The sequence below is a fragment of the Rhincodon typus genome, chromosome 34 (genome assembly GCF_021869965.1).
Source record: "Rhincodon typus isolate 14 chromosome 34, sRhiTyp1.1, whole genome shotgun sequence".
Taxonomy (NCBI): domain Eukaryota; kingdom Metazoa; phylum Chordata; class Chondrichthyes; order Orectolobiformes; family Rhincodontidae; genus Rhincodon; species Rhincodon typus.
The window spans coordinates 2,371,449-2,393,970 of record NC_063365.1 but is presented as its reverse complement, the minus strand read 5'-3'; the positions used below and the strand labels follow the sequence as shown (position 1 = coordinate 2,393,970).

The window sequence follows — 22,522 nt, the reverse complement described above, 5'->3', positions numbered from 1 at the left end:
GGGTCAGTGCACGAGTCACTGCAACCCTGTGGGATGAGGGAAGGGTTCAGCACGTGTGTGAGACTGCACCACAGTTAGTGGGGTGGGGGGTGGCAGCATGTATGAGGCACTGCAACCCAGTTGGGGGGAGGGAATGGGGATTAGCGTGGGTAAGGTACTGCACCCCAGTTTGGGTGGAGGGGGGTGGTCAGCGCGTGAGGCACTACACCTTAGTGGGGCTCAGTGTCTATTGCTTATCTCGGAGGGTGAAATTGGCCATCATGATGTACAGACGTTCACACCCTCATGCACTCCATGACTTTGCGTTGCATTTCCATCCATTGTGGAAAAAAAAACAAACAGAACAAAAAAATTCTTCTGCCCTCTCCACGTGCTGCATGCAAAACAGGCACTGAGCATTCAGCCATTGTGACCAGAATAGCAATAAAAAGTAATGACGAACATCCTTAGAGTTCACTTCCAATCCAATGGCAGTTAAACAAGCAGGAAAAGATGATGCAAGAGGCAGACTGTCTCCTGTCTGAATGTTTAAGTCTCGAAGTACTGGGCATGTCATTTCAAAAGTACCAGCTCCCAGGTCTCTCTCTGTTGCAAGTTCATCTCTTTACAAACACGGACTAATCTTTCTTGACACTGCTTGTTCACAAGCCAGTGTTAAATATCCAAATTAATTCCAAAATTAATTTATGAATCCCGAATTAATAAATCAGCCAAATGCAGACAACTTGGATTTCACAAAGAGTTTTGAAATATATTTAAAATAAGGGCTGGTCTTATGTAATGAATAATATAACTATCAAATTAAGTTGCAAATTACAATTAAATGTAGTTGCTGGTTACATCTGAAAACATTATGGTTGAGCTATTTTCTGTGACTGGATAACATGGAATTTTCATTTGGCTGTCAACACAGACTTGAGTTTAAAAAATAAAATCTGTTTCAGGTATGATCACCTCAGTTTTCAAGAGAATGAAAATAAAAATCAATTTTCAGAAGCAGCAACCAATACAGAAGTTGGGTTTGGAAGTTTTCACTCACCATAAGGCGTTTTATTTGATAGAGGAGCAGATTGATGCGAGATGCTCCCACATTTCATGCCATTAATGTTTAGTTTTGGGCATCAGGAGGCTTGAGTCCAGCTATTCTGGATATTCTGCAGTGGGAGCTCTGTCTGATAGAAACCATCCTGCAATCCCCTTCTAGATACAATAAAAAGGACTCTACCACAACAAAGAAGGAACAAGATGTTCGCCATTTCGAGCCTGCTCCACCATTCGGTGAGATCATAGCTGACATGATATTTACTTCAATTCTACATTCCTGCATTCCCCCAATAATCTTTCATCCCATTGCTAATCAAGCACCTATCTACCTCGTTGAGGAAGGGAATACCCAAGACTCTCCATCCTCAATTTTTTTCCCCATTATCTGTTATAAATGGGTGTCCCTTTACTTTTAAGCTGCAAATAGAATCATCGAATCATTGTGCAGAGGAGGCCTTTTGCCCATCCAGTCTGCACTGCCAATGAGAAACACCTGACCTGCAACTTCATCCCATTTACCAGCACTTGGCCCATAGCCTTCAATGTTATGATGAGCCAAGTGCTCATCCAGGTACGTTTCAAAGGAAATGGGGCAACTCACATTCCAGACCATAACCAACCTCTGGGTGAAAAGGGTTTTCCTCACATTCCCCCTGAACCTCCTACCCTTCACCTTGAACCCATCTCCCCTCATGACTGACCCTTCAACTAAGGGGAATAGCTGCTCCTTGTCCACGCCATTCAATCTTGTACACCTCAATCAGATCACCCCCAAGTCTTCTCTGCTCTAATGAAAACAATCCAAGCCTATCCAACCTTTCCTCAACTTAAATTTTCCATCCCAGGCAGCATCCTGGTAAATCTCTCTGCTCCCCCTCCAGCACAATCATATCCTTCCTGTAATGGGGTGACCAGAACTGCATACAGTACTCGTGTGGTCTCAACAAATCCTATACAACTTCAAAATGACTTCCCTGCTTTTGTAATCTATGTCGCGATTGATAAAGGCAAGTGCCCCATATTCCTTTTTCAGCCCCTTACTAACATGCCCTTCTGCCTTCAGAGGTCTATGGACAATCACTCCAAGTTCTCTTCATTCCATGGAACTTCCTAGTCTCATGCCATTCATTGAATATTTCCTTGTCAAATTACTTCTTCCAAAAGTGCATCACCTCACACTCTTCAGGGTTAAACTCCATCTGCAACTTATCTGTCCATTTGACCAACATGTTTACATCTTGTAGCTCAAGACATTCAACCTCACTGTTAACCAGCTGACCCATTTTTTGTGGATGAGACAATACTTACTAATCCAATTCCCCACTCGGTCATCTGTGTCATTTATAGAAGTAACAAATAAATAGGGGACCCAGCACAGATCCCTGTCGTATGCCAGTGGAGACTGACTTCTAGTCACTAAAGCAGCCTTCTGTCATCATCCCCTGTCTCCTACAAAAGGAGTCAATTTTGAATTCACTTTATCAAGTTACCCTGTATCCAATGCACATTTGCCTTCTTGATAAGTCTCCTACGTGGGACCTTCTCAAAGGCTTTGCTGAACTCTACATAAACTACATCAACTGCACTACCCTCATCTATGCACCTGGTGACCTCCTCAAAAACTCCCAAATTTTTTAGGCATGACCTCCCTCTTACAAAGCCATGTTGACTATCCCTGATTAATCCTTGCCTCTCCAAATGGGGATAGATGCTCTCCTTATAATTTTCTCCAATAGTTTCCCTACCACTGACATGAGACTCACTAGTCTATAGTTCCCTGGCTCATCTCTACAACCCTTACATAGTGGGACTACATGAGCTGTTCTCCAGTGCTCTGACACCTCCCCCACAGCCTGAGAGGAATTAAAAATATGGATCAGTGCCCTACAATCTCCTCCCTTGCCTCCCACAGCAGCCTGGGATACAATTCATCCGGACCCGGAGATCTATCCATTTTTAATCCTCCCAACCCTCCAATATCTTATCCTTCCCAATGTCAATTTGCTCAAGCATTTTACCGTTTCTCCCACTGTGTTTCACTAGAACCTATTGGATTTTCCCATAAGAGGAAACATCCTTTCCACAACCACCAGGTCAAGTCTCTTCAGGATCTTCTGTTTCAATTTAAGTCACCTCTGACTCCTCAACACTCCAGAGGATACTGGTCTAGCCTTTCAACATAAAGCAATCCACTCATTCTAGGTATTTGTCCAGCAAACCTTCTCTGAATTGTTTCTAACACATTAAAATACTTCTGTTAGTATGGTGAACAATACTGTACACAGTACTCCAGATGCAGTCTTATCAATACCCTGCTTAACTGAGGCATAACTCTTGCACTCAATTCTTCTCACAACAAACCACAATAGGCTTTAGTTGTCCCCGATTACTAACCTCCTGTTAGTAATGCTAATCTTCTGTTTTTCATGCACTCAGACACCCAGATCTCTCTGCTTCCCAAAGCTCTGCAGACTCCCACTATTTAGAAATATGCCAAAAAAAAAAGGACAATTTCACACTTTTCCTACATTACACTCCATTTGCCAGATTTTTTTGTTCATTCACTTAACCTTTATTCTTTGTTCAGATTCCTCATGTCCTCTTCACAACTTACTTTCCTACCATGCCTTCGGTCCCTTCATCCAAATCATTTTACCTAATTTGTTGAGGTCCCAGTGCTGACTCCTGTGGCACAACACATGACATCCTGTCAGCTGGAAAAGCCCCACCGATTCCACACTACTTGACCTCAGTGCCAAACACAGATCTCATTTTATTTGATACTGCTTTCAGTTTACTTTCTGGGTAGATGGTGGGTATGACTGGTAGTTTTGCCAACTGTGATGGGGATTGTATGGGAATTCTTTTCAGATGCTGGTGCTTCTTTGAACAATTTAGAAAAGGAGGAATTGTAACAAGTGGAGTAAACATAAAAAAGGCCACTAATAGACACATTTTCAGGCATTTGATTGGCTGTTTCATGATTGCTAGCAGCCATTCATTGGTGGCATTTTAAGCCAATGAAAATTTATTTTGAAAGCTCATTTTTTTCTGAAACATCTCTCTGCAGATATAGCCTGATTCACTGAATATTTTCAGGGGTATTTTTTGCCTTTCCCTCAGATTTCCAGCATCTGCTGTATTTTGCTTTTGGGTCTTTTAAGGTTATGATTGGCTAAAATGTGTGTTTCCTGCCTCCCCCCAGCCCTCCCGCCATGCAATCATTAAAATTGACAAATCAGCCCTGGTTTTTTTTTCTGCCCTGTAGGCATGCACATGATTAAAAGAGTTTAAATATAGGAACCTGGTTAGTCAGAGAGAGATAGGTGTTAGATATTAAAAGAAGAAATTTAGAGGACAGATTTAGCCATGCTTGGTACAGTACCGTTTTCTCATGAGCGAGCACAGAAGACTTTCCAGGTTCATAGTCAAAAATGCTCCTTGGTTCAGCACGATACCGCCTTGTGTCAACTTTTTTATCTAGAGGTCCCCAGTCGTTCCTAGAAAATGAGGAATAAAAAAGAAAATTCAACCATTAACTCTCCAGCATTTACAAAAATGAAGAACTTCCCTGGACTTGAACCTTCGTACTGACACGCATTCCTCCTCCTTAAATAAGCATGCCCTTCGATTTCCGGCACAGTTTGTGCACACCTTTCGGAATCTCGCAGGATATGTGTGAAAAGATTTCTTTGCATCAAGAACTGTGGCCAGATTTTTGAGAGATCTGTAGCTGCAGAGTAGATTGACTGCAGAGGGAAAACCAACACTATTTCAACTTGCAAGAACATTTATGTGGACCGTAGCAAGTGCATGTAAACACTGATCAACAAGCCTGTTTACCTCACAGGGAAACCAACAGAAACTCACATACTGCATGGAGACAGTGTTAAGCATTACATAGAATTTACAGCCATGAGAGCAGGCCACTTGGCCCAACTCCATTGGGATATTTGATTATGTTAAAGGCTGTATGTAAATTAAAGTTTGTTTATGTTTGATTTATTAAAACTTACTTTAAAATTCCACATTCGATTCAGTGCACAAAAACTTTGATAAGTATGAAGAAAAGCAGAGTAAGTATGATTACAATAATCCAGTATGAACTTTCAACCTCAAGATGTCTTTTCAAAAAAAAAAAAGAGAAGTCTTGCATTTATATAGACCCTTCCAAAATCTAGGAGGACATTCCAAAGTAGTTGGCACCCAATGAAGTAATTTTGAAGTATTGGAACATGGAAAACGAGCCAAAACAATTTCAGCACAGCAAGATCCTACAAATGGCAATAAATCTGGCTTACTGATGTTGGTTGAGGGATAAATAATGACCAGGATATCTGGAGGAACTCTCCAGCTTCTCATGGAGTTGCACCACAGGCTTGCGGAGACTGAGAAGACATCAGGTTAATGACTTCAATTGACAGATAGCAATTCAGACAATGCAGTGTTCCTTCAGTACCACACCAGAGTGTCAGGCTAGGTTCTGTTAGAGTTGAATTTGAACTCTCAACCTCCTAACTCAAGACAGTGCTATCCCACCAAACCACAGAAAGTTATGAGGGAAGAAGGAGAAATGTCAGACTACCTTTCAGAGAGGGGCTTCAATGACGATGATCGAGTGGGTAGAGGCAGGGTCGCTGATCTCCGCTCAGCCATCTCTGAGTCGATAGCGTCTCCTGTGCTTTTGGAACGAGGCACAATTGTCTGACTTTTCACTGCAAGGAGTAAACGGAACCAGTCAGGGAAACAAACACAGCAGTAACCATGCCCCTTCGGGAACCCAGCTGCTTCAGTATCCGAGTTAGACAAAGAAAGTAGTAGGTTTCTTCCTGAGTTAGCGGATCTCAATCGAGTTGGTGATTGGGACAATAAAAACAAGCTTTTTGTCAAGCTACCAGCTCTTCATCACTCCATTGACTACTGGGGGCAGTATGAATGATGATAGGTTGGCACTATCCCAACTGTGCCCATCACTTCAATCTACTAGCTAGGTTCACAAATAGAAATTAGCCACTTCAACTACATTCTACTGCATTTCTTGGAGACCCGTGCTTGCCGGGAAAGCATTTTCACTTCAAGCAAATTAGCCAAATGACTAAGTTTTGACATTCTCTGCCAACAAGGAGGCCTCAACTCCTCAAAAGACAGAGACAGGGGTTCTGAAAGAGAGCCAAAAACTGTGTTAATTTAGTACAAATAAATAACACTTGGCCTGCTCTCATGGCAGCATGGGATCAAACTACAGGAAAGAATTGTTGCCTTTTTAGGACAAAGAAGCAAAGATAAAAGCTTATGGACATGAAGGGGGAGGTGAAATAAATACACAGCCCAGAGATTCTAGATTGCGACTGATTGCAGCTTAGCGTTCCTGCTTGGTTTTGGCTCAGTCCCACAAGCAAAGTACAACACATGAGCAGGGTCAGGAGTCACCCATTTGCTGTCTCTTTTAAGATTTGGATGCAGTAGAGGTCAGTCAATATTACAGTGGGATTGTGGTGTGCAAACTCGTCCCTGTCCTCTCCTGACAGAACCCAATCTCCATGACAGTGTAATTCTATGGCTCTGTGCAAGGAACAGCTCTAAGGATTTCAGAAGCACCCCCACTCACACCGCCCCACAACTATTCTCAATAGACTACAGTTCAGTGGGTCTCAGATACCGATCTCCCCGACTCCCAACACAATACTCTCATTGGCACTGACAATATGAATTTGCAAGAGTGCTGGCTAGCTGTGCATCATTTGCTATACAAGCCAACCTCATCTTGTGCCTACCTGACGTCCAATGGTTCCTTATCATACATGTTAGGAAGTGATGGTGGCATGTGGTAGTGTCACTGGACTAGTAATCCAGGGGCTCAGGCTAACGCACTGTGGACATGGGTTCGAATTCCACCACTTCAATTCAGTTAATAAATCTGAAAAGTAAAGCTAGTCTCTCGGTGACCGTAAAACTATCAATTGTTTAAAAACCCATCTGGTTTACCAATGTCCTTTATGGAAGGAAATCTGCCATACTTGGTCTGGCCTCAATGTGACTCCAGAGCCACAGCAATGTGGTTAACTCTTAAGTGTCCTCAGAAATGGCCCTAGCAAGATATTTCGTTCAAGTGCAATTAATGATGGTCAATAAATACTGGCCTCATCAGATACGCCCACATCCCAAGCAAGAATAAAGACAGACAGTAAGCAGGAGGTAGATGGCTTCCACTTGTCTAACTGTATCCCAGATGTCGTCTCTACTTACTGCCTCAGTCAAGATCAGCCAGCAGCTCAAAATAAATCTAGAGCAGTGGGGCTTGGCAACACTTTCCTGTAGCTGACCAAGGATTATTTTCAAAGCGTAACTGCAGTATCAAATCTCAACAGAAGTGGTCAATGAGATCACTCCAATCTCAGGTGGATATTTTTTGGGTCATATCAATCTTCTGACTATCAATGGCTTCAGGTCTGATCAATCACAAAGGTAGATCCTCTTTCACCTGTATCTCAACTCCCCAAACCCTTGACCCAATCTATTCCCATCTTGAGTGCTGGGTCAAGATTTGATTAATGTACCCTGGGGCTGAATTATAAATCTGTGTAAGAACTGCTCTGACCTACTAGACTTTTTCTGGATCTCCAGTCTCTGAACTCCATAGAACAATTCATTGATTGCATCTTAAGTTTAAAATATCAAATTAATTTGTTTCAACACCCACATAAACATCAATAGTGAAGTTTTACATTCATAGTTGGTATTCTGCCACTAAATTCTTCTAGAGCACAAATAGTTTTTTTTTAAAATTTCATCGACAAGGTCTAAACGTTTAAAGAATAGGGTCTCCGTAACATTGGAAAAACCTGATCATCGAAGCGGTTTCTGGGAAATTTATGCAACAATATGAAGTAAGAGCAAAAGTAGGCCACTCAGCCCCTCAAGCCTGTTCTGCCAATTGGTAAGATTGTGGCTGATCTGATTACTCCACATTCCCAACCTACTTTAATAACTAACCCTTATTAATAATCTACCCATGTCTGCCTGAAAAATATTCAGAGACCCTACTTCCCACATCTTTTGAGGAAGAGCTTTAGAAAGAGAGTGTTCAAAATGGTGGCTCAGTAGTTATCACTACTGCCTCACAGAGCCAGGGACCTGGGTTCAATTCCATCCACAAGCCTCCTTTATTCTTTTATTCATTCATGGGATGATGGCTTCACTGGCAAGGCAGCATTTACTGCCCAAACCTAATTGCCCAGAGGCCAGTTAAGAGTCGACCACATAGCCTCTGTCTGTGTGGAGTTTGCACATTCTCCCAGTGTTTGCATGGGCTTCCTGCCACAGTCCAAAGATGTGCGGGCTAGGTGGATTAGCCATAGGAAATGCAGGGTCGCAGGGATTGGTGGGTGGGGATGGGAGGGAAGGTGGGCTGGGTTTAGGTGAGATGCTCTTCAGAGGGTTGGTGTGGACTTGATGGGCTGAATGGCCTGCATCCAAGCTGGAGGGATTCTATGAATTTTATCAGTTCAAGATTAACCTGTCCAACCTTTCCTCATCAAAACACCCATTCCAGGGGGTAATTAATTAACTCTTCTCTGAACTGCTTCCAATGGATTTACATAATTGCATTCAAACTGATTTGCTGAGATCCCTTAAACAGAATCAGCCTTTGACACCCCAGAAGACAATGATTGTCATGAGATAGTAGGAACTGCAGATGCTGGAGAATGAGATAACAAGGTGTAGAGCTGGATGAACACAGCAGGCCAAGCAGCATCAGAGAAGCAGGAAGGCTGACGATTCAGGCCTAGACCCTTCTTCAGAAATTTCCAGTTTTTTGATGGTAAACCATTCCAATTTAAAAAGTGACTGACCCCAAGAACAGCACACAGTTATATTTCTTGTTAAGACGTGGTATAAACCTACACAACTGCATTCTCAGGATATGGGAATTTGGAAAGGCCACATTTATTTTGTTGAAGTAATCAAACTGAATTGCCTACTAGTCTCAACCTTCTATAACAGGTTGTCATCAGATGTTAAGGACCAAGAAGGCTTCTTGACCAGTGAACCTATGGTGTTCCTTTTTTTAAACATTACAGCAGTTTCTACAATTAATTTTTCTGTTGATAACACCAAGCTCAAACAGACCGCATTTTCTCTGAAGCTAGGTCCATTCCCAACGGTGCATAGTTTAATGATGGTGAGACATAGAGGTGAATGTTTCTAAAAAGGTGGATCAGGTTGAGTGTACCTGTCAAGCTATTTAAATATCCTGCCCTTTAAATTTTGGGGAAAAAAAGCACTGCTGTGTCAGAGTTAAAATAAAACCAACCAGGCTTGTACTTACAACACAGGGTAGGAGCGTATTACTGCAGATACTGGAATCTGTACTGAAAACAAAAATTACTGGAGATCACAGTGGGTCAGGCAGCATCCATGGAGAGAGAGCAAGCTAATGTTTCGAATCTAGATGATTCTTCATCAGAGCTGATATGAAGTGTGGAGGGGACAGCATGTATGTAATAGTGGGGGGTGTAGACTGCTGGGGATAAAGGGTGGTGAGAGTGCAGATTAAGTGATTGGAATGTGAGAATAGCAGAACAATGGTGCATCGAGCTGCCAGACAAGAACAGAACAGATAGTCCCACGGATGTGAGGGGGGTGGCGGTATAGGAGGACATGGTGACAAACAATACATCCAGTAAAGCTAAAAAGAAAGGGAAGGAACGGGAGTAGGGTCACAACTTGCAGGTGTCAAACTCAATATTAAGACCAGAAGGTTATAAAGTGCCTAGCCTGAAGAGAAGGTGTTTTTTCTTCCAGTTTGCACTGTGATTCGCTGGAGCACTGCAGCATGTGGAGGACAGATAAGTGGGGCACACAAGCAGGATGCGGTGTTAAAATAACCGGCTATGGGAAGGTTGGGACCATGCTTGTGCACAGATTAGAGCTGTTCTGCAAAGCATTTGGTTTCTCCAATGTAGGCCACATTGGGTGCAGCAAATGCAATAGGCCAGATTGGAAGTGGTACAGGTAAAATGTTGCTTCACCTGGAAAGACCATTTCAGCCCTTGGATGGTGAGCAGGGAAGTGATGAAAGAGCAGGTGTGGCACCTTCTGTGATTGCACGTGAAGAGGTGGCGGTGGTCGGTGCTCGTGGAATGGATTAGGGTGTCCCAGAAGAAACAATCCCTGTGAAATGCAGACAGGGGAAATGGGTGGGGTGGGGTGGGGTGCAAAAGATTTGTTTGGTGGTGGCGGCGTTCTACTGGAGTTCTCTGAAATGGCAGAGTATGATCCTTTGAATGTGGAGGCTGGTGGGATGAAAAGTGAGGACAAGGGGGACCAGATCATGCTGTTAGGAGTGATGGGGAGGGGCAAGGGTGATAGGTTGGATGCATTGAGGGCCCTGTCAACCACAGTGGGTGGGAAACAATGGTTATGGATAAAGGAAGTCATGTCAGCAGCGCTATTTTGGAAGGTGGCATCATCCAAACAGATGTGACAGAGGTGAAGGAACTGGGAGAACAGGATGGAACCCTTACAGAATGTGGTGTGTAAAGAGCTGTAGTGAAGGTGGCTATGGGAGTCAGTGGCTTTGTAGGGGATGGCAGTGGACGAGAGGTCAGGGAAAGGGAGGAAACTGTTGGAGATGGACCATGTGAAAGTTATAGAGGGGTGGAAATTAGAGGCAAAAATGAACAAATCTTCCTAGGTCCAGGTGAGAGCATGAAGCAGCACTGGAGCAGTCGTTGAGGTTGTAGAAAATGAGTTGTGGGAGGGGGCCAGCATAGGACTGGATCAAGGACTGTACCACATACCCCCTAAAGAGGCACGCATAACTGGGACCCATGCGAATGCCCGTATGCAGTCCTTTGACTTGGCAGAAATGATATGAATTAAAGGCAAAATTGTTCTGTGACAGAACAAGTTCAGCCAAGCAGAGGAGAGTGGTGGTGGACGGGGAACGTTCAGGCCTCTGGTCAAGATAGAAGCTGAGAGCTCTCGGACCATCGTGGAGGTGAATGGAGGTACAGAGGGATTGGTGAAGAGGAGGCAGTTAGAGCCAGGAACTGGAAATTATTGATATGGCAGAGGGCATCAGAGGAATCACAGTTTAGGTGGGCAGGATCTGGCCAAGTGGAGAGAGGATGGAGTCAAGGTAGGAGGGAATGAGCTCGGTGGGGCAGGACAAGCTGATATAATGGGCCTACCAAAACAGTCTGGTTTGGGATTTTAGGAAGGAGGTAGAAGCGGGCTGTCTGGGGTTGGGATTATATAAGGTTGGAGGCAGTTGGAGGTCGGTTGTGGGAGATTCTGGAGACAATGAGGTCAGTGTCAGTTCTGGCAACAATGGCTTGATGTTCAGATGTGGGGTCATGGTCCAGGGAGAGGTAGGAGCAAGTGTCTGAGAGCTGGCGTTGAGCCTCTGCAAGGTAAAGATCAGTGCACCCAGCCTACAACAGCACCACCTTTGTCAATGGTTTTGACGACAAAATTAGGTTTGGAACTGACCAAAGTATCTGTTGTACTAACAACTGCTGTTTGACTCTAAGAACTTTCATTATAGTATTATTATCTATTGACTCCTTTCACAGTCGATCATTATCACAGACAACAAAGTGCAGGGCTGGATGAACACAGCAGGCCAAGCAGCATCATAGGAGCAGAAAGGCTGACGTTTCGGGCCTAGACCCTTCATCAGAAATGGGGGAGGGGAAGGAGGTTCTGAAATAAATAGGAAGAGAGAGGGGGAGGTGGATAGAAGATGGATAGAGAAGATAGGTGGTGCAGTGGGAGAGAGATCCCCTGAGGTTTGTCCTGAGGGAGGAGGGTAACTTCTTCAGGCTAGGCATCCTTAGAAGCGGCTTCGCAGTGGGGTTAAAATTGAATCAGAGATAGTAGGAACTGCAGATGCTGGAGAATCCGAGACAACAAGGTATAGAGCTGGATGAACACAGCAGGCCAAGCAGCATCAGAGGAGCAGGAAGGCTGACGTTTCAGGCCTAGACCCTTCATCAGAAATGGGGGAGGGGAAGGGCTCGTTATCACAGTTGTCTTAATGCAGAACTAATTACTTGAGGGGATTTAAATGTATTGAATGGACTAATCAATTGGGCTTACTTTTAAAATACAGTGAAGTCTGTAATAGACACTTAGAACTTTATTTTGTTTCACCTTAGCATGGTTCTTGAAATCTGCCTATTGTGGACATTGGGTGAGTTGGCATGGAGGGTGGACAATGGCGGGTACAAGTGTAGACTGTTGGAAGATGGGTTGGCACTAAAGTAATAGAGTGGCTATGACAAGCCTTGGGGAGGACTGGGAGAACACGTTGGTACAGAGGGCAAGAGGCACAATGAGTGAGTGCAGTAGGAGGGCATTTCAAATCAGCCTGCCTCAGTACATGGCAGCTCCGCAGCTGCCTCTGAAACATTTCTCGGGCAGTGGGCTGACTTCATGACACATCTGTCACTCCGAAGAAAGATCCCATTATTTGGGGAACTCAAAATTAGATTCAAACATATACCAAAGAATCCTTTCTACTTAACAGTTTTCATATAGAATGATGTTTGGCAAAAGAAATTGTAAATGTTAAAATGTCCTTGCTGCTCTGCAACTCAATATTTCTAAATCGCTGCCCAATTTATCATGTGACATAGCTTCAGCCATGGGGAATTCATTTCCGTGGGAACTGGACAAGAAAGCACTAACAAGATGTATCTCTCTCACTCGTGTAGCATTAATCTACTGGACAGAGGATGATTCTTATTTAGCCTAAATTTAGGAAACTAATTTCATGGGTTGTGACATCATTGCTAAGGCCAGCCTGTGTTGTCAATTCCTAATTGCTTTCGAACTGCACATTTTGCTTGATCATCTTAGTGTTTGTTCAAGAATCAACCACATTGTGTGACTCCAGACCCACATCAAAGCCCAGGACAAAGTAAGGACGGCAAATTTCTTTCCCTGACGGAGAATTAGTGAGCCAGAGCAGTTTTTACAATACTTGAAGATAGTTTCACTGCCACCATGGCTGAGATCGAGTCTATACACAAAGGTGCACAAAGAGTCATACACTATGGAAACAGACCCTTGGGTTCAACTAGTCAATACCAACCATGTTCCCAAATTAAACTAGTACCACCTGCCTGCGTTTGGCCCATATCCCTCCAAACCTTTGCTATTCATGTACTTCTCCAAACATCTTTTAAATGCTGTAACTGTACCTGCATCGGCCACTTCCTCTGGAAGTTCATTCCACACACAAATCACTCTGTGTGAAGAAGTTGCCTCTCATATTTTTTATAAATCTTTCTCCTCTCACCTTAAAAATATTCACCCTAGCTTTGAACTCTCCCACCTTAGGGAAAAGACCTTTGCTATTCACCTTATCTATGCCCCTCATGATTTTATAAACCTCTAGAAGGTCATGCTTAAAGTTTTTGAGAAGATTTGTAGCTCGGGTTGTGAATGAGGTTGTAGACTTGCGAGGTAACATTGTCAGTGTGCCTCCGGTGGAGCGTTGGTCTATAACAATAAATAAACAACATATAAATAACAAGCAGACAGAACTCCAACGCTTCACCGGAGACGCACTAATGATGTTACCTAGCAGGGTGACAAAATGTCTGCAATCAAACACACTGGCTCAGCGAGCAAGTCTACAACCTCAAGGTCATGCTTGTTTCAATTTAAGCATTCACATCGGAAGTGGAACCCATTGAGGGAGTTATACTGCTAGATGCATTTGGATCAAATAGCAAATGAGCACAGCCAAGGGTTCAATGTAAACAGGGCGACACGGTGGCCCAGTGGTTAGCAATGCTGCCTCACAGCACCAGGGACTCAGGTTCGATTCCACCCTCGGGTGACTGTCTGTGTGGAGTTTGCACATTCTCCCCGTGTCTGCATGGGTTTGCTCCGGTTTCCTCCCACAGTCCAAAGGTATGCAGGTTAGGTGGATTGGCCATGCTAAATTGCCCATAGGGATGTGTAGATTAGGGGAATGGGTCTGGGTGGGATGCTCTGGAGGTTCGGTGTGGACTTGTTGGGCTGAAGGGCCTGTTTCCACACTGTAGGGATTCTATTCTATGTAATTGAGTGAAACTCACCGAATCAAGTGGAAAGATACTTCTATAACTTGGCTGGTCATAAGGCCAGTTTCCCAATGGATAGTGAAGTTAGAATGATCACAATAATGTGCAATACCAGAGGAGTGGTGGTAATGTCACTGATCTAGTCCAGAACCTTTAGCCCATGTTTTAGGGATAAGGGCTCAAATCCTACTATGGCAGATGGTGAAATTTGAATTCAATAAGATCTGAGCTAATGGTGACCATGTTATCATTGTAAAAACCCATCTGGTTCACTCATGTCCTTCAGGGAAGGGAAGGGAAGTGCTGCCCATACCTTAGCTGGCTGACATGTGACTCCAGACCTAAAGCCATGCAATTTATCTTTCAGTGCCTTCTGGACATTTAGAATCTCAGAACCCCGACAGAATCAAAAGGCCATTTGGCCCATTGAGTCTGCACCGACCCTCCAAAGGGCATCTCACCCAAACCCAGCCCCCTTACTCTATCCCTGTAGACCAGCATTTCCCATATCTAATCCACCTGGCCTGAACACTACAGGTAATTTAGCATGGCCAATTCACCTAGCCTGCACATCTTTGGACTGTGGGAGGAAACCGGAGCACCCAGAGGAAACTCACGCAGACACAGGGAGAATGTGCAAACTCCACACAGACAGTCGCCCGAGGGTGGAATCGAACCCGGGTTCCTGGTGCTGTGAGGCAGCAGTGCTAACCACTGAGCCACCAGATAGACCATAAATGCTGGCCTAGGCAGTGATGCCCATATCCCATGAATGATTTTAAAAAATAAATAGATAAAAAGGATGAGTAAGAACAGCCATGAACTTATTGAATGGTGAAACAAGCTCAAGGGTCTATGTTTAGTAAAGTTTTAGACAGAAAGCTAATACTCACTGTCTTCAGAATAATAGTACCGCGGAGAATAGTATTCCGAGTCATCATCTGCTGGAAAAGCACACAATATGTTGATGTTAACATTTAGTAATTCACACACATTCCTGACCAACTGCTCAGTCAGCACAGGCTCGCCCTCAAATTCGCTTCATTGGCTGTCCCAACCAACTCAAACACTGGGAATTCCGTGAAATGTTTGCAAACTAACTTTACACGAAGTTATAAGTTTACAGTTCATCGATTTTGGATTAAACAGTCAGCTGCTGTGTGGGGGGAGTTCCCAGAAACGTCTAAAACTTACTCTCCTAGAACCAGACCTTCCCGATCCGAATTTCACATCTTTGGAAAAATTGATCCTCAAGCCATTTTACTTTTCCACTTAAATTTGTGCCTTTTGACCTGATCAAAGTATAAATGAATTCTTGTGTCTCCCCATGAATTTCCAAATAAAATCAACGCGGAAGCCACAGTTTGACACAGTTCCACCCCTCACTTTTTCCTCAGGACCCAATAATCAGACTTGGGCCTTGAAGATGCCAGGCCAGTATTGAACAAAGTCTGTGTTATTCGCAGAATCATCCAGTATTGAAGGAAGCCATTCAGCCCAATGTGCCCGTGCCAGCCCTTTCAAAAGAGCGAGTCACTACCTGCTTTTACGCTTTGCAAAATTTTCCTTTTCAATCAAGTATATGGTTCCCTTTTGGAGGTTGCTCCTTAAGTTATTTCACTAACCTTTTGGCCATTTTCTAATCTAAATTAGAACTCTGTTCAATTTTCATGTGGTTCTTTTACAGAATACATTATACTCACATCTTCTTGGTTACTGAGCATCCTGCCGGGTCCCTGCTATCTATTTCATCAAAACACCACAAAACTCTGAACCTTCATAGAATCCCCACAGTGTGGAAGCAGGCCATTTGGCCCATCGAGTCCACACTAATCCTCTGAAGAGCATCCCACCCAGACCCACCTTTTACTCTATCTACACATTTCCCACCCTTGACACTATGGGCAATTCAGCATGGCACATCTTTGGACTGTGGGAGGAAAACGGAGCAAACCCTCGCAGACACAGGGAGAATGTGCAAACTCCCCACAGACAGTTGCCAGAGGGCGGAATTGAACCCGGGTCCCTGGCACTGTGAGGCAACAGTGCTAACCACTGAGCCACCGTGCCGCTAATAAATCACCCTTGAACCTCTACTACCCTTCAGAAAACAAGCTCGGCACCTTAAAGTTTTCCATGTGACTTATGCCCCTCATCAAATGCTTCCCCAGTCAGAAATGAATGCCTGGCAGAAGGCACCAGTCACAGAGCAAAAGGAATTTACAGACTGGAGTCTCTGGTGGTACACACGGCAGCCAAGACGACAGAAAGGTACCTTTGAGAAACTCTCTCTGAGCAATCTCGGAGAAGACATAGGTTGGGGTGTAAGTGACCGTTTCTAGGGAAGAAATGGAAAGAAATGGAACTGAGACAGAACGATGAGAACATGCAGCAGCAAAGTAAAAATCAGGAATGATCATCTGAGAAGAGGAAACAGTAAAGCTGAAACTAATTGCATTGATGAAACGTGAACGCTGTTCCAACACCGAGCACATATGCAAACAGATTTCTGGTCACCTCTCTCCTGAAGCCATGGATTTATCCTGGGTACAGTCCCAGCACTGCACACAAAGTGACCACACACTTTGCGTGACAACATACACTCCTGATGAGGCTAGGTTTTATAAAGGAGAAAAGGGTTAGGTGTCAGATGATGTCTGCGAGTACAAGGGGGAGAGCAGCTGACGGTGGGGTGGGGAAAACAGGAGAGAGATGAGGGAAAGAGGAAAATATGCATGTGTATGTGTGAAACAAAAAGACATAGACACACACAGAGAGAGAGAGAGAGAGAGAGAGAGAGAGAGAGACAGAGAGAGAGACAGAGTGAGAGAGACAGACACAGACAGAGTGAGAGAGACACACGCAGAGAGAGGACCTGTGTCCATGTGTACGTGCGAGTGAATGGGAGAGATTTTTTGTGCGCATGCGTGGGAAGGCAGGAAGCAAAAGGCTTTAGCAAGCACCCAGGCAACCCACAGGTGGCCCAGCCAAGCTCGGGATAGGAAGCAGGTTGTTTGACTGCAGGAGGCATCACAGCTGGGACTAGCACCCAGAAGTGGTCACTAGCATCTGGAAGGAGCCCCTGACCATTGGATTTTTTTTTTCCCCCCCAAGCCCAGAGGTGCCTGTTCCTCCTCACTCTGGCTTCGATCAACACTGTAGCAACAAGAGTGATGTTACTGAACCGGTAATCCAAAGATTCGGTTGAATACTCCGAGTTCAAATCCCACGTTGGCAGCTGGGGAATTTAAATTCAAGCAAGGAAAATTTGAAGGGAAAACACACTAGTCTTGGGAATTGTGACTACAAAGCAACAGAATTGCTCTCGAATGTCCTTTAGGGAAGGAAATCTGTCATCCCTGCCCAGTCTAGCCTACACATTACGCCAGACCCACAGCAGTGTGGGAATGTTAGTTACCCTCTGCAATGGCCTAGCAACCTAGTCAGATCAAGGGCAGTTAGGGATGGGCAGCAAATGTTGTGATGCCCACATCCAAAGGTCCCAGCTGTAGTCAGGATGGATTGTGGGGCCTGAATCTATTCCTGGTACACATCTCTCCATACTGCACTACAGCAGCTTTCATCCCCAAACTCCAATATAGCTCCCAGATTTGACGTGTCGACTTTTTTCCCCTTTGGCCAGGGTGGGGGACAGAGCCGTAAATATAAAAATAGATAAAAAGGTTAGCACAAAGAAAGGCTATTCTGCCCATCAAGGCCATGTTTATCATTTTCATCAATAGCCATCCTAATCCCATGAACACACTCAGTTCCCATATCTTTTTTTCCATTTATTACAAACCTATTTCTGAACGTTAATATAGTCTCTGCCTCAAATACACACTGAGGAAGTGCATTACAGAATAAGTGACACCAAGAGAAAGAAATGCTCAGTTTACATCCCTGCAATATAATCTGCTAGGGCATTACAGAAGATATGCATCGGAATCAAAGAGCTGACAGCAAGCTAGCAATAGGTTAAACATGACATTGAAAAACTACTTGGAATAACTGTGGGTTTAAACACTTGACAGCATCTCTCTCTCGCGCGCACACACACACAAAGACACAGACACGGAGATAGCAAAGAAACAGACACACAAGCAGAGACAGGGAGATAGAGAAACACACACACACACACACACCACATGCAGACAAAGACAAAGACATACAAGCATAAATAGGGAGATAAAGGGATCTCACACCTCACACACACACAAACACACAGATACCTTCTCTCTTCTGCTGGCATTCAGGAAGCTCAGGAAAGCTGTAGGTAGGGTGATACGGATTTTCTTCAGGAGTGTCTGAGTGAAAAGGTAAGGAAGCAAGAGACAAAACAAAATATGGGAAAATATAGTAAAGATTCAAAAGTGAGAAGACAAGCTGCAAGAAATAGATCACTTGGAAAGCACAGAGAAATAAACCGTTTTGAAAAAGAGGAGAATGAAAATGTGGACAGAGCATTACCAAACAAATAAAACAATCAAATTAACACCATTGGTTTATTCAAAATAGGCTTCCAGGTCAGCCTATACCAACTTGCATTAAATAATGCATCACACATTTTGGTGCGCATGAGAGGGCAAGAGTATTCTGAAGGGGTAGCGGTGGGGTCTGAATCCTGGGTGTGTGAATATGACTGAATGTAGGTATGGGCACATATATGTGTGTGTGTAACTGGATGCAGGTGTGAGGGAGTGAACGAGCAAGTGAGCGAGCACGTGTGTGTTTGTGTGGAAGAATGTGGGTGCAGGAATGTGAGAGTGAGCAAGCGAGTGAATGTGTGGGTGTGGGTGTGGGTGTGGGTGTGGGTATGTGCGAGTGTGGGTGTGTCTGGGTAGGGGTGGGTGGAGTGAGTGTCTTCTATTTGATTTTCCTTTCAATTATTTTCCCCTTGTTTATTTACATAAAACTTTCCCCCTTCAGACTATCCATCTATCTATGCCATATCTATCTCAGTCACTCCTTGTCTTCGATAAGTGTCACATTCTATCCACATGCTGGCTGAAGATGTTTCTCTCAAATTCCTGATTGGACTTGTTACTGGCATCTTATATTTACCAGCACTCCGAGTTCTCGATCGCCCTGCAGGAAGAGAAACATCTGCTCCCAGCCAACCCTATCAAGGACATTCATCATTTCCAAGAGCTCCTCAGCCTTTTCTTTTCTTGTGAAGAACAGAGTGCCAGGCTGTGCCTGGACCAAAGGAAGGTGGAGGCACACAGAGTCACAACTCCCCTTGTAGATACTGTACTGAGGAGGCCAGTAAAGAAACAGTAATACTTGGTAGTAAGTGTACTGGTCCTACTGGAGCACTGTTCTTAGGTATATGAAACAAGTTGGACCAGTATTCATCATTCACAAGTTTGCCTTTTTGGTATTTACTACACAAGTTGTTCAATGGCTTGCAGACTATAGGGAGGCACACAGCTCAATTCCAAGACACCGGGAACCCAGTGATGACTTCAGCTGTCCTGGGGACCACGTTACCTTTGCTGACTTTGTGGATCTGTTTGAACATGGTCTTGTACCAATCTTTGGGCCTCTCGACATTCTGCGAAGACACAATAAATTGGAGTGAGAAATATTAAAAAGAGAACAGTATGGACAGCATGCCCCGTTCTATCAGAGATAGTGAGAAACCACAGCCCAGCTGCACTACACACTACTGTAGGCAACACCAAACTAACAGTCTGCGCCTCTCTCACCTTAATACCCAGGTCTTCAGGTGCGATGAAGGAGGACTGAGGCATCCGTGTGACTTTCTGCCGTTTACTATCCATTGCCGTTGCTGTGTGCACAGGAGGAGCGACTGCATCCGAAGCTGGGGCTTGGGTTTTCTGATCAGTTACTGTTTCTGGCACAGAATCTACAAAGAAAGTAAACAGCACAAATATGTGCAGTGACAGAAATACACCAAGTTTGTAGCAATGGTGAAACCACTCTGGCCACACAATTCCTATTAAGGAAGCAAGTGGAATCTTTGTGTAACCTCTGGGGTTAACCACAGTTTGACTGCAAGGACTGGTGACCTGGACTTGCTGACTGCCTGTATCCCCAAATGACTAGGACAAGTTAAGAAGTGACAAACAAGAGAGTTCCTTTTCTGCTCCCCCCCCCCCACCAAAAGGAACTAAACTCTGGTTATTGTTGAACACACACTAAACACAGCTGTGTTGTCTGCTGACTACCAATTTTCAACAATAGCTTTCAAACAGTAAACTTGCCCTCCCTTCCCCCCATCCACAGTCACTTACCCAGTGAGGGCAAGTGAGGGGGGGGGGCGGGGGGAGAAGGAACAGAGAGAGGGTAAGTGGAAACATTATTTTTTGAGGCACTGTGGCCAAAGTTATTCCATGTAGGGTGGATTCTCAGGCTGAGCAGATAAATATTAGGTAGAAGCAACATCTTGTGGTTAAAGTCAATATTCCAGTTCTATTAAATCCTAAATCAAAAAAGGAGGCTACCGGCCCACTGTTTGTGTTGGCTCTTGGGAAGGTGTATCTAATTTGTCTCTCAGCCCGCACCACCCCAGCTTTACCCTGAAAACGCCTCCTTTCCAATCACCATGTTGGAAGGCTATGATTGAATTTTTCAGCTGTCTGTCCAAGCCCTGTTGATCAGAGCCTGCTCCGAGAAGGTAATCTCATCCAACCCTCGATTTTGGGTGATCACTTCAAATCCATGACCTCCAATTATTGACCCTCTCTTGCCAACAGCTTCTTCCCCACTCCTCCATCAAAATTCATTCCCCACCCTTCCCTGCTCTAAAGGAGAACAATATCAGCTTCTCCAGTCTCTACCTGTAACTGAAGACCCCATTGCTCGGATAAACCTCTCTACACCTTCATCAAGTCTTTGGGATCCATATTAAAAATGACAGACACAGTAAGGAAACAAAAATATAGTTTAAATATCTCAGCCTCAAATTCAAACTTCGAACGATTTCCACATTCACGAGAGCAATGCAATGAATCCTTTTAAAACCCATCCAGGTATGTAAGTTAATGTCAGGCCCCCTGAAAAATCATCAGATCAAAAAGAAAATGTGGCAAGATTTTGTTTTATTTAAAAATCCATTAATGGGATTTGGATAGCACCGGCTAGGCCAGTATTGGTTGCCCATTCCTAGCTGCTCAGAGGGCAGTTAATAGCCAATCACATCTTCCCATGGATCTGAAGTCACGTGCAGGCCAGACCAGGTAAAAGAGGACAGATTTCCTTCCCTAAAAAGGACATAAAAGTGAACTGGATGGGATTTTACAGTAGTGGTAAATACATGGTAGTCATTGTTCCAGAATTGTTTATTGAATTAAATTTGATCTGTCAGAGTTAGATTTGAATCCACGGCCTCGAAACATCTGCCCAAGATTCTGGATTACTGGTTCAGTGACATTAGCAATATATCACAATCTCCCCGATTCAATTAATTGGGTCATGTTCGAGCTGCCAAGCGGTTCCCCGTCTCATGGCATGTGCAACTCAATCCCACGTGAAATGTTATGCCAAACACTTGACACTTCAAAAGGGACAGAGTGTGAAGGGGACACTAACAGTGTCCCCCATACGTCCCTAACCCACAAGGCAGCCCTAATGCTGCTGTTATATTTTAGTCTATTATTTCAGCCCCGAGCCAGGTCACAGGTTGATGGCAGAACATAACATTTCAGAAGGAAACGTGACATTCGCTGAGTGCCTTCTCTTACCTGACTGGCTGTTCAAACGCTTCTGCTGTTCTGGAAAGAGACAAAAGAAAGAAAACAAAGTCAAACACAGAGACTCAGATAGGACACTGTGCTTAACTTACCCATACCTCCCCCACAGGGGCGAAGATAGAGATGGTTACACACACATTGAAGACAAATCAAATACTTCACCCCAACATAATCTTCATCATCATTAGCACACACCAACAAGCTATTCACCTGTAGAAACATCAAGACCCACGGCCCCTTATTAAAAAGTTTGTGCTTTGTTCAGTCACCAACAGGAAATCAAAGTCGTCCTGCCCCACGTCCCTCACAACAGAAGCCAATCGTTGTATCTTCAGGACAGGCCTAAGGGCTGGTGAATACACTGAGCAGTCCAGGGAGATCGTTGATTCAGTTACAAAGTGAGTGCTGAATTTACCAAGCTCCGGCTGTGTGTCACTGCAGCGCAATAATCCACCAGGAGGAGCTCTGTGTTCATGTTTGATATACACACTTCCCAGGTCCGGTGTCCAAGGTATCGACAGATTCAATTAAACTTGCAGAATTTGAACATAATGCTCAAACTGCTTTTTAAAAATCCAGCTCTACTGCAACTGTATGCAGTGTTGCACTGCGAATGGTTTTTGTTACCATACTTGGGAGGGACACATTTGCATTACAGGTTCACTAAGCCGATTCCCT

General features: G+C 44.2%; 1 protein-coding gene across 1 annotated transcript in view; it reads right to left on the bottom strand.

Annotated features, from left to right (window-relative positions):
• The window catches only part of LOC109938306 (sorbin and SH3 domain-containing protein 1-like), a 108,412-nt gene extending 86,542 nt beyond the window's left edge, over nt 1–21,870 (bottom strand). Inside the window, exons 1-8 of the mRNA XM_048616303.1 lie at nt 21,836–21,870; nt 19,838–19,998; nt 19,620–19,683; nt 18,359–18,433; nt 16,402–16,464; nt 15,020–15,070; nt 5,630–5,759; nt 4,430–4,544 (exon numbers count right to left, since the gene is read on the bottom strand). Coding sequence (XP_048472260.1) covers nt 4,430–4,544; nt 5,630–5,759; nt 15,020–15,070; nt 16,402–16,464; nt 18,359–18,433; nt 19,620–19,683; nt 19,838–19,912 — 573 coding nt within the window. The 5' untranslated portion in view covers nt 19,913–19,998; nt 21,836–21,870. The remainder of the gene's footprint in view (nt 1–4,429; nt 4,545–5,629; nt 5,760–15,019; nt 15,071–16,401; nt 16,465–18,358; nt 18,434–19,619; nt 19,684–19,837; nt 19,999–21,835) is intronic.
• Nucleotides 21,871–22,522: the final 652 nt, after the last annotated feature.